The 17,074-nt window shown below is 62.2% G+C and overlaps 3 protein-coding genes across 5 annotated transcripts; 2 read left to right on the top strand and 1 right to left on the bottom strand.

Annotated features, from left to right (window-relative positions):
• Positions 1 to 2,388: 2,388 nt before the first annotated feature.
• CORO1B (coronin 1B) lies at positions 2,389 to 7,685 on the top strand. The gene is made up of 11 exons (XM_045775730.2): positions 2,389 to 2,487; positions 3,255 to 3,457; positions 3,699 to 3,821; positions 3,927 to 4,056; positions 4,239 to 4,420; positions 4,508 to 4,627; positions 5,290 to 5,394; positions 5,475 to 5,620; positions 5,879 to 5,936; positions 6,778 to 7,056; positions 7,226 to 7,685. The coding sequence occupies exons 2-11, from the start codon at positions 3,257 to 3,259 to the stop codon at positions 7,349 to 7,351; spliced, it is 1,470 nt and encodes a 489-aa protein (XP_045631686.2). The 5' UTR covers positions 2,389 to 2,487; positions 3,255 to 3,256; the 3' UTR covers positions 7,352 to 7,685.
• Positions 7,686 to 7,820: 135 nt separating this feature from the next.
• On the top strand, positions 7,821 to 10,270 carry PTPRCAP (protein tyrosine phosphatase receptor type C associated protein). Its single transcript, XM_045775732.2, has 2 exons — positions 7,821 to 8,174; positions 9,432 to 10,270. Exons 1-2 carry the CDS (start codon positions 8,172 to 8,174, stop codon positions 10,050 to 10,052), a joined length of 624 nt encoding a protein of 207 aa, XP_045631688.2. The 5' UTR covers positions 7,821 to 8,171; the 3' UTR covers positions 10,053 to 10,270.
• Positions 10,271 to 10,374: 104 nt separating this feature from the next.
• Positions 10,375 to 15,984, bottom strand: RPS6KB2 (ribosomal protein S6 kinase B2). Of its 3 annotated transcripts, none has more exons than XM_045775727.2 (15): positions 15,830 to 15,984; positions 15,465 to 15,505; positions 15,247 to 15,367; positions 14,896 to 14,964; positions 14,252 to 14,399; positions 13,168 to 13,225; positions 12,966 to 13,066; positions 12,761 to 12,851; positions 12,586 to 12,676; positions 12,352 to 12,459; positions 11,696 to 11,758; positions 11,476 to 11,553; positions 11,279 to 11,386; positions 11,053 to 11,165; positions 10,375 to 10,801 (listed from the first exon to the last, which is right to left on the bottom strand). In XM_045775727.2, exons 1-15 carry the CDS (start codon positions 15,899 to 15,901, stop codon positions 10,612 to 10,614), a joined length of 1,452 nt encoding a protein of 483 aa, XP_045631683.2. In that variant the 5' UTR covers positions 15,902 to 15,984; the 3' UTR covers positions 10,375 to 10,611. The 3 variants fall into 3 exon arrangements, with proteins under 3 accessions (XP_045631683.2, XP_045631684.2, XP_045631685.2); XM_045775728.2 differs by having other exon boundaries at positions 11,279 to 11,383; XM_045775729.2 differs by lacking the exon at positions 15,465 to 15,505 and having other exon boundaries at positions 15,830 to 15,983.
• Between the last annotated feature and the right edge of the window lie 1,090 nt (positions 15,985 to 17,074).

Raw genomic sequence — 17,074 nt, 5'->3', positions numbered from 1 at the left:
GCACCAGCGCTCTCTTCTGGTCGCACCCCCACACCCAGCCTCCCTCACCCCCTGTGTTCCAAAACCATCAGGCCTTCCCCCTTTTCACTCCCCCACCCCCCACCCCTGGCCCTTTGCCATTGCCAGTGGCCCAGCGCCGTGAGTTACAGCAGCCGAGAGCTGCCCTGACCAGCTGCCCTGACCAGCAGGGGTAGACAGACTTCTGAGCGGCCCTTCCAGGTCTGCTTGCATCTGAAAAAGGCAGCAGGCAGGGCCGGAGGTCTGGAGAGGGGCAGGGAGATCTGGGTTCTGGTTGCTAGCCCCTCTTCACCTCAGTGTTCTCCTCTGTAGAATGGTGTGGTAGTGGTCCCCTTGCTGCTGTCGTGAACGGGGCCCAGGGACAAAAGCACAGTGCGCCGTGGCAATGCTGGGTGACCCCAGAGGAGGGTTTTGTGTTAGAGGACGCATGCGCACAAGGCCAGAGAGGTTGACATTCCACAGTCCGTCTGCCTCACCCCAGCACCCCAGGGAGGGGGGCCTCCTCTTGCCCTCTGGGAGACTCGCCCCTTCTCCGTTTATTCTGAGCTGTGAATATGAACATTTTCAATTCTACATTCAGGGCTGCTGTTCATTCGTTCCTTCAGCGTACAGGCCTTGACCCCACGCTGTGCGCTAGGTCTCATTCTAGGTGCAGAGGGTACAGCGGGAAACAGGACAAAGGGCTGCCCTCTACAAAGTGCTACATTCTCGTGGGGGGGCACACAAAAAGCAACTACACAAATAATCACATAATAGAACATCGGATGGTGATTAAGAAGGATACAGGAGGAGCAAGTAAGGGGCAGACAGTGACCAGTGAGGGGGGTGGTCTGAGACCCAGAGAAAGTGAGGGATGGAGCCTTTTCACAACCTGGGGGGAGAGTTTCCAGATGCAGGGAACAGGATGTACCTAGGCCCTGGGGTGGGAAAGAAGGTGGTTTGTTTCAGGGACAGGAGGCTCCGTGTCACTGGGCCACGTGCAGGGAGAGGACAGAAGAAGGTAATGTATGGGGGCGGGGGGTGCAAGGACTATGGGCGTTATTTCAAGTGTGGCAATGAGGAGTGAGGGGAGGGTTTGGGGCAGGAGATCTGGTCTGGGCTTTAGACAGCCCCTGGCTGTTGCCTGGAGGGCACAGTGGAGAGAGAGGCTTAGTGGCTGCCTTCCCTCTTCCAAATCACCCTCATTCCTGTCCTTTTTTGGAAGGGTCTGCCTGTCCCAGGGTGTGTGGAACAGAGGGAAAAGCAAGGACTTTGGAGCAAAACAGATGGGGACTAAATCTTGGTGGGGTGACCTGGGGCAGGCACCCCTCCCCTCTGAGCTGTTTCCTCATCAGGGAATGGGAAGGGGGTTGAGTAGGATAGAAGCCCCAGCCTGCGTAAGGCACAGTGGGGCCTCCTGCAGCCCCAGATAAGACTTCTCCTGGCTTTGCTCTTCCCTCCTCTTCCCACCTACCTCTTTTCTTCTGGGAAAGAGACCCTCACCATCATCTCAAGGAAGATGAGGGAGGTGACCAGTGCCCCGGGGACACCAGCCCCAGGGGGGAATGGGGGAGATGGCCAGTGCCCCAGGGACACCAGCCTCAGGGGGGAATGGGGGAGATGGCCAGTGTCCCAGGAACACCAACCCCAGGCAGAGGGGACAGATTCTGCCTGTCAGACCCAAGGGACACCTAAGTCCCCCCAGGGTGGGACACAGACAGGGATGGGGTAGATCTGAGGAGGCCAGCAGGAGGAAAACATCTGCAGACAGACCACTAGGCTGGAATATGGCAGGGGGCTTGTCCCCATTTCTATTTTTAATAACGAGGCCCAGGAGGCCCCAGAGGTGTTCATCGGAAACAGTGGGTTGGCTGGGACCTTCCACGGGCCCCTTAAAACACCAGTGTTGCATTTATTGTCAATCACGTGCGTGTACTTCTGTAACCTTTAAAAAGAAGCACGTGAATATACCGACTGTCAGACTGGACACTATATTTTGGAGATACTATATTTTGGGGTGGACTGGGGCACCCAGAAGTATGCACTAGGATGGGGGCTTGGCACGGCGGGCTCCATGCAATCTTGGTACTCCCGAGGGCACCGCCAGAGGAGCAGGACCGGGACGGGGCCGGGGTCTGCAGGAGGGCTGCACCCCGCACCTACGGCCCCTCCGGTCCGACCCCCACCCCATCTCTGCCCCTAGGTCCGGAGGGACCCGGGCGCCTGAGGGGCGGGGCTCGCCAAGGCACCGCCCCTGCGCTCCCCTAGCTCCGCGCTCGGGGCCTCCGGGGCCCGCTCGCAGTCTCCCGCCCCGCCCCTCCGCGCGTGACCTCGGCCCCGCCCCCGCAAGCCCCCGCCCCGCCCCCCGTCCCCCCCCCCCCCGCCCCCTGCCCCCGGCTCCTCTGTCACTTCCTGATTCCCGCTTCCTGCTTCCCAGAGGCCGGGATCCGGAGCCGCCCGAGGCCCGTGCCGCATCCCCCGGCGTCCCCGGTGAGCGCAGCGGGACGGAGCTGGGAGCGCGGGCGGGGGACCGGGCGGGGCTGCGGGGGCGGAGCCGCGGGAGGCTGGGGTGGGGGGTCGCGAGTCCGAGGAGCCCTTACCCTCCGCGGCGCGCCACCCTCAGCCCCAACTCCTTGTGGCCGCCCAGCGTCTCCCGCCACCCAGGTTCACCTTGGACCCCGCTCCGAGGACGCCCTGGGATGCTCTGCGGCCGGGAGCGGCATCCTGACCCCCGCCCCCCAGTCCTGCAAGGCCCCCTGGGCCGGCCTGGGGCTCCCTGCAGCTCCCTGCGCATTCCTGCAGGCACTGCACATTCCCTGGGGCTCAGAACTGGGGCCTAGCGCGGCTCCACATTGGAGACCTTTCCCCATCACCCAGCTTCCAAATCCTGGGCAGGAAGGAGCCTGCTTGGAACTGACTAGGACCCACAGAGGAGCTAAGCTTGCCCTGGCTTCGGCACCTCCCACCTCCCCCACACATACCAAAGCCAGGGAGGGGCCTGCGTAGGGTCCTGCAAAGCCCCTGGGGACTCAGCAGTGTGGGCCTTGGGTCAGTGCACTCCTCCCACCTCAGATGCCCCTTTGGTGGGGGGCAGCCAGGGTCTGCACCTGTGACCCCGTTCGGTAACTGGGGAAACTGAAAGCCCAGAGGGTTACCATGACCTGGTTGCATCCTCCCCACGTCCCTTCGTGCAGCCCTGGGAGGGTTGGGGGTTGTTGGGATGGGTGAGGGGTGATCGAAGCTTCTCCACCCTGCAGACATGTCCTTCCGCAAAGTGGTTCGGCAGAGCAAATTCCGGCACGTGTTTGGACAGCCGGTCAAGAATGACCAGTGCTATGAAGATATTCGAGTGTCCCGTGTCACCTGGGACAGCACCTTCTGCGCCGTCAATCCCAAGTTCCTGGCTGTGATCGTGGAGGCCAGCGGCGGGGGTGCCTTCCTGGTGCTCCCCCTAAGCAAGGTGGGCCCCATCAGGGCTGGGGGAAGGACTGGAGACTTGGCCACACCTTCCAGGCCTCTCTGCTCACTTCACTTTCTGTATCTTGCCCATCCCCACACTGCTGGGCAGGTGTCATAATCCAGATTTATTGCCTAAAAGAGGTGTTAGCACAGATGGAGAAAGTTCTTTATTGCCACTGAGTCAGGGTCAGAGGGAACAGACATTTCCTGCTCACCTTTGACTGCCCCTCTCATGCCCGCAGACGGGCCGCATCGACAAGGCCTACCCGACGGTGTGTGGACACACAGGACCCGTCCTGGACATCGATTGGTGTCCCCACAATGACGAAGTCATCGCCAGCGGCTCGGAGGACTGTACGGTCATGGTGAGGCACAGGGCTGTGGTTGGGCCCAGGTCACAGGTGTGGCTCGAGGCTGCCGGCAGCAGGGCCAAGCAGAGGCCTCAACGGCCATCCACACCACTCCCGCAGGTGTGGCAGATCCCGGAGAACGGGCTCACCTCCCCACTGACAGAGCCGGTGGTGGTGCTGGAGGGACATACCAAGCGAGTGGGCATTGTCACCTGGCATCCGACTGCCCGCAACGTGCTACTCAGCGCAGGTCCGCACTGCCCCCCCCACCCCCCCCCGCCCCTCTCTGTGCGCAGCTCCGGAACCCACACCCTCTCCCAGGCCCATCTGACAGGCAGTAAAGCCGAGGCCCACAGAGGTCAAGAGGCCAGGTCTGGCCCCAGGAGGGGGGTCGGAGCCAGCCCGGTGGGCTGACGGCCCCCCGCGTCGCAGGCTGTGACAACGTGGTGCTCATCTGGAACGTGGGCACGGCGGAGGAGCTGTACCGGCTGGACAGCCTGCACCCGGACCTCATCTACAACGTCAGCTGGAACCACAACGGCAGCCTCTTCTGCTCCGCCTGCAAGGACAAGAGCGTGCGCATCATCGACCCCCGCCGCGGCGCCCTGCTGGCGGTACGTGGCCCCGGAGGCCTAGGATGGTAGTGGACAGGCCGAGGGGCTGTGTCGGCTGCCGCACTGACCGCTCTGTCCCCCGGACAGGAGAGGGAGAAGGCTCACGAAGGGGCCCGTCCCATGCGGGCCATCTTCCTGGCCGATGGCAAGGTGTTCACCACAGGCTTCAGCCGCATGAGCGAGCGGCAGCTGGCGCTGTGGGACCCGGTGAGTGGCCATGGCCAGCCTGAGGGGACAGGCTGGATTGAGACTTGGACCCCACCCTGGGCAAGGAGGGCAGGAGTCACCCTGGAGAGGTGTGTGGGTCCCAGGGTCTCAGCCTGACACCTGAGGCCCTCAGGACCTGGAACCCTGCCAACCTCCTCTGTCCTTACTCCTCACTCTCCAGCCTCCCCGCTGCCTCCACCTCCCTCCAGGCCCTACCCCACCTTGTTCTTGCCAACTGAAAGGCCCTTCTCTCCTTTGCTTGCCTGTTCCCATCTGGCAGCCCTTCGGGGCCCAGTGCAGAGGGCCCCTCCTCCAGGAGGCCTCCCAGCTCTTCTCCTGAAGGGATCTGTCCCATAGCCCTGTGCTTCGGTATAGTGATCTCAGTGGGCCCCTCTGAGACGGGGTAGTGCTGCCTGGCACCCCCCCACTCCCACGTGCTGGGCTTTCACCTGAGAGCAGATAAAGGCCTGGAGTAGGCTAGGAAAGTGGGATCCTGGGAGTAGAGGGGATCCAGGAGGGTGGGAGAGAACCCATCTGGCATGGTGGGGGCAGTGCCAGCCGGCGTGGGAGGCAGCCTGGGGCCAGTCCTGATGGGCTGGGACGGTGAGGAGATGGAAGGAAAGTTCTGGCGTGGCCTGACTGCCCACCACCCCGTGTGCCAGGAAAACCTTGAGGAACCCATGGCCCTACAGGAGCTGGACTCCAGCAATGGGGCGCTGCTGCCCTTCTACGACCCGGACACCAGCGTGGTCTACGTCTGCGGCAAGGTGGGGCCAGGCGGGGGGGGGGGGGGGGGGAAGAAGGCCGCCTGCCTAAGTGCTGACCCCTGCCGCCTCCCACCCCACAGGGTGACTCCAGCATCCGGTACTTTGAGATCACAGATGAGCCCCCCTATATCCACTTCCTGAACACATTCACCAGCAAAGAGCCCCAGAGGGGCATGGGCAGCATGCCTAAGAGGGGCTTGGAGGTCAGCAAGTGCGAGATCGCCCGGTAAGAAGGGCCTCCCGGGTGGCTGGCTGCAGAGGGATGAGTTGGTCCCAGCGGCAGAGGCCTGGCCATGGCTGGGCGGGGTGAGAGATCAGATCTCCTGAGGCTGCTGAGGAGCGGGAATCAGCCCACAGCAGGGCCACGGTCAAGGTCAGACTGTGGAGGGGTTGGGGTGAGGCCTGGAAGTGGAGAGTGCAGGGAGCCCGGGAAGCTGGAGGGGGAGGTTCCACCCTCGGTTCCTCCCTCCCTCCCCTTTCCCAGGTTCTACAAACTGCATGAGCGCAAGTGTGAGCCCATCGTCATGACGGTGCCAAGAAAGGTGAGGCCACCTGGTTCCCTGCCTACCCACTCCCTTCCCCAGTGGACAGGCCACGTGGGAGTGACCGGGCTGAGGCCTGTGAATGGGACATGGTTGAGTGTGGATGTGGTCAGTGAGCTGGACAGACACCAGCATGCCTTTGGGCCACCGCCAGGCGTTGGGCTGTGCCAGGCGGGGCATAAGACAGGATGAGACTGGGTGAGCTGAGGCCCTGCTCGGGAAGAGCCGTGGGAGACAGACGCGGGGCAGCCGTGGAGGGCCCCCTGTGGCAGGCAAGGCAGGACCAACAGCATGGCTAGGGTAGGGCCCTCCAGCGGTGGGTCTAGGCCAGGCAAAGGGCACGGAGGTAAGAGCGGAGAGAGGGACGGGAGTCTGGCTGTCGTGGAGACTCCCATTTAGAGGGGATCAGTCCACGTGTGACCGGCCTCAGATACCCACCCAAGAACCTTGGACGAGCTTCGTTTTTTCCCAGCCAGCATTTACTGAGCGAACTGTTCAGCGTGCCAGGCACATCCCAGGGAGGAGAGCTATGAATGAGGCTGACGAGTTCACAGTCCCTGGGACACAGACAGGGCTCCCAGAATCCCATGAAGCCACATAGCTGACCCCTGCTTAGGAGCGTTGGGAAGGCTCCTGAGTTACTGGCCTTATCCGGAAGGGAAGTGAAATGAGAAATTGGTGCTTTAGAGAGGCCACTTGGGGCCAGGCCATTGGAGGATGGGTTGACAGGGTGCCAGCCTGGAGGCCGAGAACGGTGAGGAGGTGGCTACCCAGGGTCCAGACAAGAGGATCCTGCCACTGGGCCCCCAGCTGATCCAGACCTCCCCCACCCCCTGCCCAGTCGGACCTCTTCCAGGACGATCTGTACCCTGACACAGCCGGGCCTGAGGCAGCCCTGGAGGCAGAGGAGTGGGTGAGCGGGCAGGATGCCAACCCCATCCTCATCTCCCTGCGGGAGGCCTACGTGCCCAGCAAGCAGCGGGACCTGAAGGTCAGCAGGCGCAATGTGTTATCCGATACCCGGCCTGCCGTGGCCCCTAGCTCGGCCCGCCCCGGGGCTTCCACGTCTGCTGTGTCCGTCCATACTCTCGTCCCCGGCGGCAGCCTCACCGGAGCCACGGTACGTGTCCCCCGGTCAGGGTGGTGTGGGGAAGCCCCAGTTGCCCTGGTCTGCTGTGTGTGTGCCTAAACCCTTCACGGCCCGTCCGTCAGGCTCAGGCCCCGGCCTGGTAGATTTGGGGAGGGCTGCAGCTCCACGACCCCTGACTCCTGCCCCCACGTCCCTGCAGGAGGCTGGGAAGCTGGAGGAGGTGATGCAGGAGCTTCGGGCACTGAGGGCGCTGGTCAAGGAGCAGGGGGAGCGCATTGGTCGCCTGGAGGAGCAGCTCGGCCGCATGGAGAATGGGGACGCGTAGGACCACAGGCCCAGGGGATGCCACTCCCCCTCACTTCCTCCTCCTCCACTCTCTCCTCACTCAGCCTCTGCTGGCAAGTCACAGCACTCGCTGGCTGCCTCCTGCCCCCTGCCCAAGGCCTCCGGGGCAGGTTCAGGGGCAGTCCACACCGACCCACCCTGTGGGCCTGGGCTGGAGCCACGCCTGGCTCTTGTCGTTACTGTGGAGGATTTTTGTATCAAGGCAAGCTTATACTCTGAGGGACCATCTCTCCCCAGCTCCCTGCTCCCTCCCCAGAGGAAGTGGGAGGGACAAGCTCTATATTTTCATTCCAAATAAAATTCTCTTTCTAAAAGCCAGGTTTGCCCTCTGCAAAGGGTGGGGCTGGGAAAGGAAGTCTGGAACGCTGGGGGCAGTTGAAGCCGGCCCACAGGGATCCCAGTTGCGAGAAAGGTCTGGGGGCCGTGAGCATCCCCCCACAAGTCATTGCTCCCCTGAATTACGCCAGCTAGAGAATCTGAGGCCACAGACCTGTGGATGCCCAGGACTGCGTCCTGCTTTGAGCTGGTACCTGGCTCCTCCTTTTGGAGGCCTGGCCACAGGCTCCACAGCCCCAGCCTCACCCAGTGAGACATCTGCGAGGCTCTAGTGTGGGTTAGGTGGTCCCCAGAGGCCCGCGGCCCCCAGCAGGGGCCTATGGCAGGGAGGGCTGGGTGGGGTACGTGGGCAGGAAGCGGAAGCGCCCAATAACCCCTAGCTGCAGCTGAGCACGCCAGAGCTCACTTCCACTCAACACAGCCAGAGCTGGTGGCGGGCGCCAAGCACCGAGGCCGGCAAACTGATGGTGAGCACGGGGACCCGCTGGGTCCTGCAGTGGGGGCCACAGGAGGTCAGAGCTGAGTGTCTGGGCCCTGGGCACTAAGGGAGGACCTCTGCATTGGGTCCCAGGAGAAGCAGCCAGTTGAGGGCAGAGACGGGAGACCCAGGGCAAGCGTGGGGCAGAAGCTGGGCCTTCCTCTCACCTCACCTCAGAGGTGGGCCTCCCTGGGACTCAGGATGTGCCCCCGGCACCCCTCTCCAGGCCTGGCCCCCTTCAGAAACCTCTGATAGACCCTCTCACCTGTTCTGGTGAGCTGGGACCTGGGCATAGAAACTACGTGCGTCCCTGGAACCTGGGCAAACAGAGCCCCGGGTGAAGGGGAGGTTTGCTTGAATCTCGGCACCCCTCCCCCCACCGACACCTCCCACCTGCCTTGTTCCAACCGCAGGCTTCCTCTGGTAGCAGCACCCGCCTCCCCCAGCACCAGGCCTTGCAAGCCTGAGGCCCCCAGGGACGCGAGTGGAACGGAAATGCTGCAGCTGGGGCAGTCCTGTGGGTGGGAAAGGAAGAGGGGTTTCAGGGACACCCCCCCCATCCTGAGACCTGACCAAGTAGAGGGTAAACAGTTGTCTCGGAGTTGGTCCCTCCATTCCCACACCCCAGGAAGAGCCAACCCCAACACCAGCCTCGCAGATCACCACCCTCCCTCCATATCCCACCTGCACCCCCACCGTCAAGAGTCTTGACCCATCTGACCAGTATTTACTGAGCACCTACTGTGTGTGCCAGAAACGAAGTGCTTGAGCCAGAAAGATTCCTGTCTCCTTGCTGCTTGCTCTGGTGAGGCAGATAAGGCAATAAATCAGAAGCACTTCTAGGCTGTGTGAGGGGTACGAGGGAGAGCAGAGTAGAGCCAGGCTGGGCCCGGCCGCAGGGGTGAGAGGCAGCCTTCTGGGTCCGATTCGGCCTCGCTGAGGTGGTCTGAGCCAAGGTGAGCCGGCAGCCATGTGGTGCTCGGGGAGTGGAGCGTTCTGGGTAGAGGGAACAGCCGGCACACAGGCCCGGTGCGGACAGGCTCCTGCAGTGCAGGTGGGGTGGCGAGGGTGGGGGCTCAGAGGCTCCAGGGCCACATCTCAAAGGACCAGGGCCTTGCCGACCCAGTAAGAACGTGGGCTTTTCTGCTTGATTGTCCCCATCTTGCCCGAGAGGCAACTAAGGAGCCAGTCACCCGGCCTGACCGCCCCCAGCCCAGGTGACGAGCCCCTGCCTGTCTCCCCACAGGACCTGCCCTGTGCCCTAGGGCTCGGGACATTGCTGGCCCTGCCAGGGGTCCTGGGCTCGGGCAGTGGCGCCCAGGACAGTGCGGGCTCCAACTCCGTCACTGTCGTCGTGCTGCTGCTGCTGCTGCTGCTGCTGGCCACCGGCCTGGCGCTGGCCTGGTGCCGCCTCAGCCGTGACTCGGGGGGCTACTACCACCCGGCCCGCCTGAGCGCCGCGCTGTGGGGCCGCACCCGCCGCCTCCTGTGGGCCAGCCCGCCGGGCCGCTGGCTCCGGGCCCGGGCCGAGCTGGAGTCGCCCGATGAGGACCCAGAGCGGCAGCAGGACGAGCAGGACGTGGAAGAGGACTACCACCTGGTGGGTGGCCTGGAGGAGGCAGCGTCCCAGGAAGAGGGTCAGGGATGCGGAGAGGGGCCCGGCCCACAGCACGTCCCAGAGCCAGCGGAGGAAGCACGTGACAGTAACATCGAAGGGGGCCTGGGCCTCAGCGCCCAGGGGCCGGCGGGCTCGGGGGGCAGCGCCGAGGCCCTGCTGAGCGACCTGCACGCCTTTGCTGGCAGCGCGGCCTGGGACGACAGCGCCGAAGCGGCTGGGGGCCAGGGCCTCCACGTCACCGCACTCTAAGAGCCAGCGTGGTGTCCCATCCCTGTCACTGTGCCTCTGTCTCCCGAGCTGCCCTGCCCTGGGCCCATCGTCACCCACACCCCCCCATGAAGTCTCAGACGATTGCTCCCCCACCAGTTCTGTCCCCAAACCTGTGCATCCCTGTCCCCACCAGGAAGGCCGCCCATCCCTAGGGGCACTGGGCAGCCATCTGAAATAAAACCCCTCTGGCCTTGTGACTCTGTGGTCCTGTAGTGACCCTTCCCATCTCTGAGCAGGGGCTCCTCTGGGCACAACCCCACCCGATCCTGCCCCCGGAAGTCCAAGGGAAGAGCCAGGTCAGTGCCATGATTCAATATTTTAATTCTCCAAGGGCACAGCGCAACTGCAGGCCAGCCGGGTGGCGAGGCCACTCCACGGACAGCCACAGCCTGTGGCCCTTCGCGGGCATGGTTCAGGGGCACAGCCACCCCCAACACAGACACGCTCTCACACACACTCACTCCTGTATCCCTAGACACACCTCCAGGTCTGCGGAACTGGCCCAGGGTCCCGCTTGCTCTCAGGGCCCCCCATCCTCCTAGCGGCCTGGGCGCCCACGGCCCCTCTTAGACTTCTTGGTCCCTGAGGGGGGTCGGATGGGGAGTGGGGCAGTGCTCGACGGTGGTGGCGGTGGCGGCGGCGGCAGGAGAGGAGGTAGAGGGGGCTCCGTGGGCTCCAGTGGGCCAGAGCTGGGCCGGAATCCCTCAAAGGGCGAGAACTTCAGGGGGCTGCAGGGGAAACCAAGGATTGAGTCAGCACGTGCTGGCACTGGGGTCAGAGGGCCGACGTCCCCCCCACCCAGGCACAGAGGCCGTGAGGTAGAGTGCCCAGCCAGGCAGCCCCTGCCACAAGGGGTCCCCGAGGGGTGGATGGGAAAACAGAGACTAGAACTGAGATGCAGCCCTGGGGTCGGCTGGCAGAGTGAAAGCTAGAACCGGCCTCCTGCCCCAGCTACACACTCCCCTCTGGCCTGTGGTACCTGACCGGGGTCCGGGGGCTGCTGTTGAGGCGCCTGGGGGAGCGCAGCTTGGGCTGGAAGGAGAAGCCCTCCTTGATGCTGTCCAGGACGGAGGGTGCCACGTATGTGAAGCCCTGGGGCGAGGGGGGGGGGGCGAAGGCAGGGCCAGATGACACTCAGTGTCCACCACTCCTTTGCCACAATCCTGCCTGGGCCCCCAGAGCCCTCAGGCCACCCAGGACCTCACCAGGAAGGCCTGGTTTGCGCTCTCACTGAGGGCCGTATCATCTGGACTGTCCACCGGCGTCTGCCGCGTGAAGTGGGTGTCAAACTGGCTCACATCCTCCTCTGACTGCTGTGGGAAGACCCGAACGGGGAGGATCGTTAGGGGGCATCCAAGATGGGTCCTCCACCTGCCCCCAGACCAATGGGTCCTCCACTTACCAGAGAGGGCCTGAAAGGGGGGTCTACGCGGCGAGCCAGGAGGTCATCCCAATTAATATGCCGGAAGAAGGGGTGCCTCTGTGGGTAGAGGGCCCCCAAATATCTCATCATTTCACCCTCCTTGGCTCCTTCAGTAACTCCCTTCTGCCCTAAGGCCTTGCCTGCCTCCTGGCACCTTTGGGGGCTCAGGCCTGCCCCCTCCTGGTGGTCCCAGACCCACCTGCACATCAGCAGCATCCCCGGGGCCACCCCCGATCCGTTGGCTGGGATTCCGCTTCAGAAACTGCAGGGCAAGGGCAGAGGGGGAGGGTCTTGGGGAGAGGCACTGATTGTGTTCCTCCGTGTACCTGGGGGCTGGCTGGGCCGGGGAAAGGTGAGGTAGGGGTGTGTGTGTGTGTGTGTGTGTGTGTGTGTGTGTGTGTGTGTGGCAGTGGGGAGAAGGCCTCAGGAGTGTGGTCTCTACCTACTGACAACCTTAGGACTTCCAAGGTTTGGTCTAGTGGCCCTTCTGCATGAAGCCTTCGCAAAGGCGCCCGGTCGCTGGCATCATTCCAGGGCACTGCAGTGGGATCCAATCTCTGAGCCTAGCCGCCCACTTTTACCCCCAACGAATGCCTTCTTGATGGGAGAGCAGCTAGCTCATCATGCATGTTCTGTGCATTAGGACCTGGGACTAGGGATGTGTGCGGCAGGGTCAGCAGCTGGTCTGCAACAGAGTGAAGGCCCGAGCTCAGCGTCTTGGACCCCAAGTCAGTGCTCCTTCATCCCAAAGGCATACTGTGCAGGCAGGGCTGTCCCATAGTCCAGAGAAACTCAGGATTCCATGCAGGGCCTAGAAGACACTGGGGGCTGGACCAGGGGCAGGAGGGAGCCCACCTTTTTGACAAGGTCCCGGGCATCAGGGGTGAGGTAGGGGGGCAGAATCAGCTTCCCTTTGATGATCTTGTCCATGGTTTTCTTCCGGTTCTCCGCAGTGAAGGGTGGCTGGAGAAGGCAGAGGGTGAGACTTGGGGGCCTCCCCCCAGGCCCTGGCCTTGCCCCTGCCCCAGGATGGGGACCCTCTCCCACCCCCCTCCTCACCCCCCTTCCTCCCAAGGAGGCTGGACTTGCCGATCCAGTGAGCATGTCATACATCAGGGCCCCCAGGCTCCACCAGTCCACTGCCCGGTTGTGGCCGCTGCGTACCAGAATCTCAGGGGCCCTGGCGGCCAGGGGAAACCACCAGTCGGGCCGGGCCCTTCCTGGCAGTCCTCCCGATCCCTGGTCCCAGCCAGCTGCAGCTTACATGTACTCAATGGTGCCACAGAAAGTGTGGGTGACGGCACCCTCGTGGATCGACTCCTTGCACAGACCAAAGTCTGTCAGTTTGATGTGGCCTGAGGAAGATGTTGGGGGGTGGTCAGGGCCCCGGGCCACGGGTGGCTCCTCGGCCCTCCCTGCAGAGTCCGACCCAGCACAAGCGGCGGCAGGGGCGGGGCACGCGTGCGCACCCTGGCCGCTGAGCATGATGTTCTCAGGTTTGAGGTCCCGGTAGATGATGCCTTGGGAGTGGAGATGGCCCAGGGCCAGCGTGATCTCCGCCAGGTAGAAACTGCAGAGACAGGACGGGGTGAAAGCAAGGTGTGGGGTTGGGCTCCAGGGGGGGGATGTGTCCCTGGAGCCCCTCCAGAGAGGCAGGAAGTTAACACCTACCAGGCCGTGTCTTCCAGGAAGATGCCCTCTCGCTCCAGATGCGTGAAGAGCTCACCGCCTGTGACACAAACACGTCAGCAGCTGCGTGCGGGACTAAGCGCCTTCGCTCTCTGAATCTCGCTTTCTTCTTGGGGAGAGTGGGACTCATCGTTCGGGCCCTACCTGCCTCACAGAGCTGCCGTGGGGATTCAATTCAATTCAGCAAACATCTACCGACGCCTACTCGGTGTCTGGCCCTGTCCGGGGTGAAGCTGGGGACACAGAGATGAAGAGACCCAGCCATCGCCCTCAGGATGCTTAGTCTAATGGGGAGACAGACAAGCACACAGGTGCTCGGACATGTCAGACTGAGGCAACGGCTCCCAGAGCTTAACGCAAAAAATCTCACAGAGGCGGCAAAACGACTCCCAATGTGAGGGGACACAGCCCGTGGTAACAATGAGAATCGAGGGGGTGCTGAGAGGGACATGGGAACTGGAGCTCGCAGGGGTCATCTGTGCAGACAGGACCGGGCGGGAAGAGGCCCCAACTGCTTCACGGCCAACAGGGGGCACCAGGCCAAGGAGGCCAGGCCTCATCGGGGCAGTTAGAAGGAGCCACGTAACTGAGAGTAGGAGCGCTGGGGACAATTCCGTGCTGAGACGATGACCCTGGGAGTTCATGGAAGAGGGTGAGCTGAAGGCCTCAGGCCCAGTTAGGAAACCTGACCCTGGGAGGAGAGTGGAGAGGAGGGAGGACACTGCTGAGAATGAACCAGCGGGATCCGGGACCGACTAGACACAGGGCACACAGGAGAGAAGAGAAGGCCATGAACAGGTAGTGGAAATGGACAAAACGAGCCACTGGATTTCTGTACAAACTCCCACCGTTCCCGTCCACCCCAATACAGGTGAGGGACGCAATAGGTGCTGGACAGACGTTTGCTGAATGAATGAATGAAGGGACGGATGGACACACGGATGGATGGGTGTGGGGGTCCCCTAGCCATTCTACACACCACATCTCTCCGGGCTTCCCCCAGAGCTCCCAGTGCTTCCTGGCTGGTTCCCTGGCCCTGGTTCCCTGGCTGGGCCCCCGCTCATACCACTGAGGCACTCGAGGATGAGGTAGAGTTTGCCACCAGTCTGGAAGGCATAGGCCAGTTCCACAATGAAGGGGTGCTTCACTGACTCTAGAATGTTCCGTTCAGCCCGCGTGTGTGCTGTGTCCTTGGCGTTGCGCACAATTTTGGCCTGAAGAGGCAGGGAGCAATCAGAAGGTGGGCACCTCGGGAGCCTTTAGTCCCTCCAGCCATTACCCTTCTGCCACCTGTTATCGCTCGACTGTACTTCTCCATAACGCCGCTACCGGCGGTCATCCTTCTCAAGGACTGACTTATCCTCTAGAGCTACCTCTCCACTTTAGCAAGAATGGCACTGCAGGCAGATCATTCTTTACTGGGGGTGCTGTCTTGGACATCGCACGACGTTTAGCAGCAGCCCTGGCCTCTACCCACTGGATGCCAGCAGCACCCCTATTTAGTTGTGACTCAAAAATGTAGAGGCAGTATTGCCCACAGTTGGGAATTACTGCAAAACAACATAACCACAACTGACAACAAACCAGCCAAGGCCCAAGACAGGGGCCATCTCCTCCATCACGTTCACTACTGTCTTTCGGAAGCCTGGAGTTGTGCACGGAGAACAGCAGCTACCAAGCAAGGATTTGTTAGCTGAACAAATGACTCACCTTCCTCAGGACTTTCATGGCATATATTTTGCCCAAGTTGGTGCCCTGCACCTTTCGCACTTGGAACACCTGTAGGGCAGGGGAGACAGGATCAACCTCCCTCTCCACATCCTACCTCCCAAAAGCTCCACCCTGAAGCTCTGGCATTGAGACCAAGAGGCCTAGGCCCACCCAAGGGTGGGGCAGTAAAGATGTCAAGTCTGATTCTGAGAGGATCTGCCTTTCCCTCCTTTATGTTTGCACCTCAGCGTTCTACGGAGGCGCGGCGGATTTACGAGTCTAATTTGTTTTGAGACCCTCTGCGGCTGGAAGACTGAGGCAGGGAGATGAGCGAGGAAGGAGGGCCAGTACCTTGCCATAGCCCCCCTTGCCCAGCACACGCAGCAGCTCAAAGCAGTGGGGCCCGATGCGCTCGGGGCCCTGGTTCACACTGGTCTCAGTGAGCTCCATCTCCTCACAGTGTCCCACACACCTAGTGACACAAGAAGTTAATGGGGGCAAGGCTCCGGTACTCCCCGTGTCTCCCTCCCCAGCCCATACCCTCCTCCCCCAACACAACCCTCACTCACTCCAGGCCAGCCGCCCTCGACTCGGCAAGGGGACACACGTCCTGTGAGAAACCGCGGGGTAAGAGCCAAGGAAGGCACCGGGACCCTCCCCCTCAAGCTGGACTACTTGGCCCAGGAGAGGAGGGGGTCAGGAATGGGAGCTGGCGGGCGATGGGCCAGCACTGGGGAGGAAAGGCCGAGGGCAGAAAAGGGAGACCCGGGGTAAGGGCTGGGTCCTGGAAGACACGTCGGGGTGAGTGAGGGTGGGTTAGAGCTTAACAGGGGCCGGGCTCTGAGACGCTCTGGCTGGGGGAGCCAAGGCGATTTCACCGCCTGGAGGATGGCATCGGCTCCGGGATCAAGCCGAGCCCGGGAGGACCACTCACCGAGGGGCTCAACTCTGGCTCGCCCTCGCTGCCTTCCTCCGTCTCCAGGTCCAGGTCAAACACCGCCGCCATAGCGGCGCCGGCCCGGCGGGCCCTTCGGCCCGTGCTCGGCCGCGCTCAGACTGACAGCTCGGAGGGCGGGGCGGGGGAGGCTGTACGTTATCACTCCGCGACCGCGGCCGCGCGCGCCGGTGACGCCTGAGGAGCCCCCCTCCCCCAGCAGGCTGCTTAGTCTGGCAGGGCGAAAAGATGGCGCCTGGCGCAAGGCCTCTCGGGAACTGTAGTTCCAGAGTGCCAGGCTGCTAAAGCCAGTTTAACACCCTTTGACGGGACGCTCAGTCTTCCCAGCACTGCTCCCCCGGGGCGGCACCGGACAAGGGCAGCCTGAAAGGCGCTCATCTTGGTTCTGGGAAGAGTTTGAGTTTGGATTGGGCAGAAGCACATGCAGGTATGGGTGTAAATTTAATCCCCAGTCCGGTTTAAGCCGTGCGCTGGCTGGGTGGCTGGCTGGCTGGGTGCTGGCTGGGTGGCGAAAGGCAGGTCGCATCTCTCTGTTCGCCCCCGAGAGGCGGCTGCATCAGTCTCCCTAACGTGACACGTGCCTCAAAGACCCTGCCAATCAGAGCATTTACTGGGTGACTGCTCCACGCTCAGGTCACGGCTGGGCTTTTTTTCCCCCAGGTTCTTGTCAGAAAGGGTTTGGGTCTCATTGATCCTCCTGTAAATATGGGTTTGTGCTGGAGTTTGCTACATTGCCAATTTAAGTACATTTAGTAATTTTGCTACCTGATGCAGAAGAGGCACTTAATAAAACTTCGTTAAAGGAATGAAGAAAGAATGAATGAATACACCAAACCTGTCTGTGACTTTAGATTTGGGCATGGATTCTCATTGAATAGGGATCTGTAGGGGTGAATTTGGGCCACTCCAGGTCTTGGATGAGTTCTGACTGTTGGAGGCTGTCTGGATGTGCATTCCAGTTGGGTGGGAAGGCTAAATATGACCTCAGTTAGACGGAACTCAGGAGTCTCCAGGCTGGAGGAAGGTTATTTGGTTGGCTGTGGCCCTCTGGTTGTAATTCCACCCTCCAGAGACCCTCAGGTTTGGGTCCCGCTGTGAGTGACCGTGGCAGGCCCCTGCTCACGGTCAACACAGAGGCCTGGCCAGGATGGTGTTTTATCCTTAGCTCTAGGTACCACAGGTATCCCCTAGCCACCTCTCCGTCCTCCCTTCCCCAACTCCCAT

Source organism: Ursus americanus, chromosome 24 (genome assembly GCF_024610735.1).
Source record: "Ursus americanus isolate L20-20 chromosome 24, mUrsAme1.1.p, whole genome shotgun sequence".
NCBI classification, from domain to species: domain Eukaryota; kingdom Metazoa; phylum Chordata; class Mammalia; order Carnivora; family Ursidae; genus Ursus; species Ursus americanus.
Note: the sequence above shows the minus strand (reverse complement) of the source record. Positions and strands in the feature narration are given on the sequence as shown.

Coding starts and splice junctions, on each gene's coding strand:
- CORO1B (XM_045775730.2), top strand. CDS start 3,257: ATGTCCTTCCGCAAAGTGGTTCGGCAGAGCAAATTCCGGCACGTGTTT. Junction 4,057..4,238: donor CAACGTGCTACTCAGCGCAG/GTCCGCACTGCC, acceptor CCCGCGTCGCAG/GCTGTGACAACGTGGTGCTC. Junction 7,057..7,225: donor GCAGCCTCACCGGAGCCACG/GTACGTGTCCCC, acceptor ACGTCCCTGCAG/GAGGCTGGGAAGCTGGAGGA.
- RPS6KB2 (XM_045775727.2), bottom strand. CDS start 15,901: ATGGCGGCGGTGTTTGACCTGGACCTGGAGACGGAGGAAGGCAGCGAG. Junction 11,166..11,278: donor GCGCAAACCAGGCCTTCCTG/GTGAGGTCCTGG, acceptor CCCTCGCCCCAG/GGCTTCACATACGTGGCACC. Junction 10,802..11,052: donor AGCCCCCGGACCCCGGTCAG/GTACCACAGGCC, acceptor TTTCCCCTGCAG/CCCCCTGAAGTTCTCGCCCT.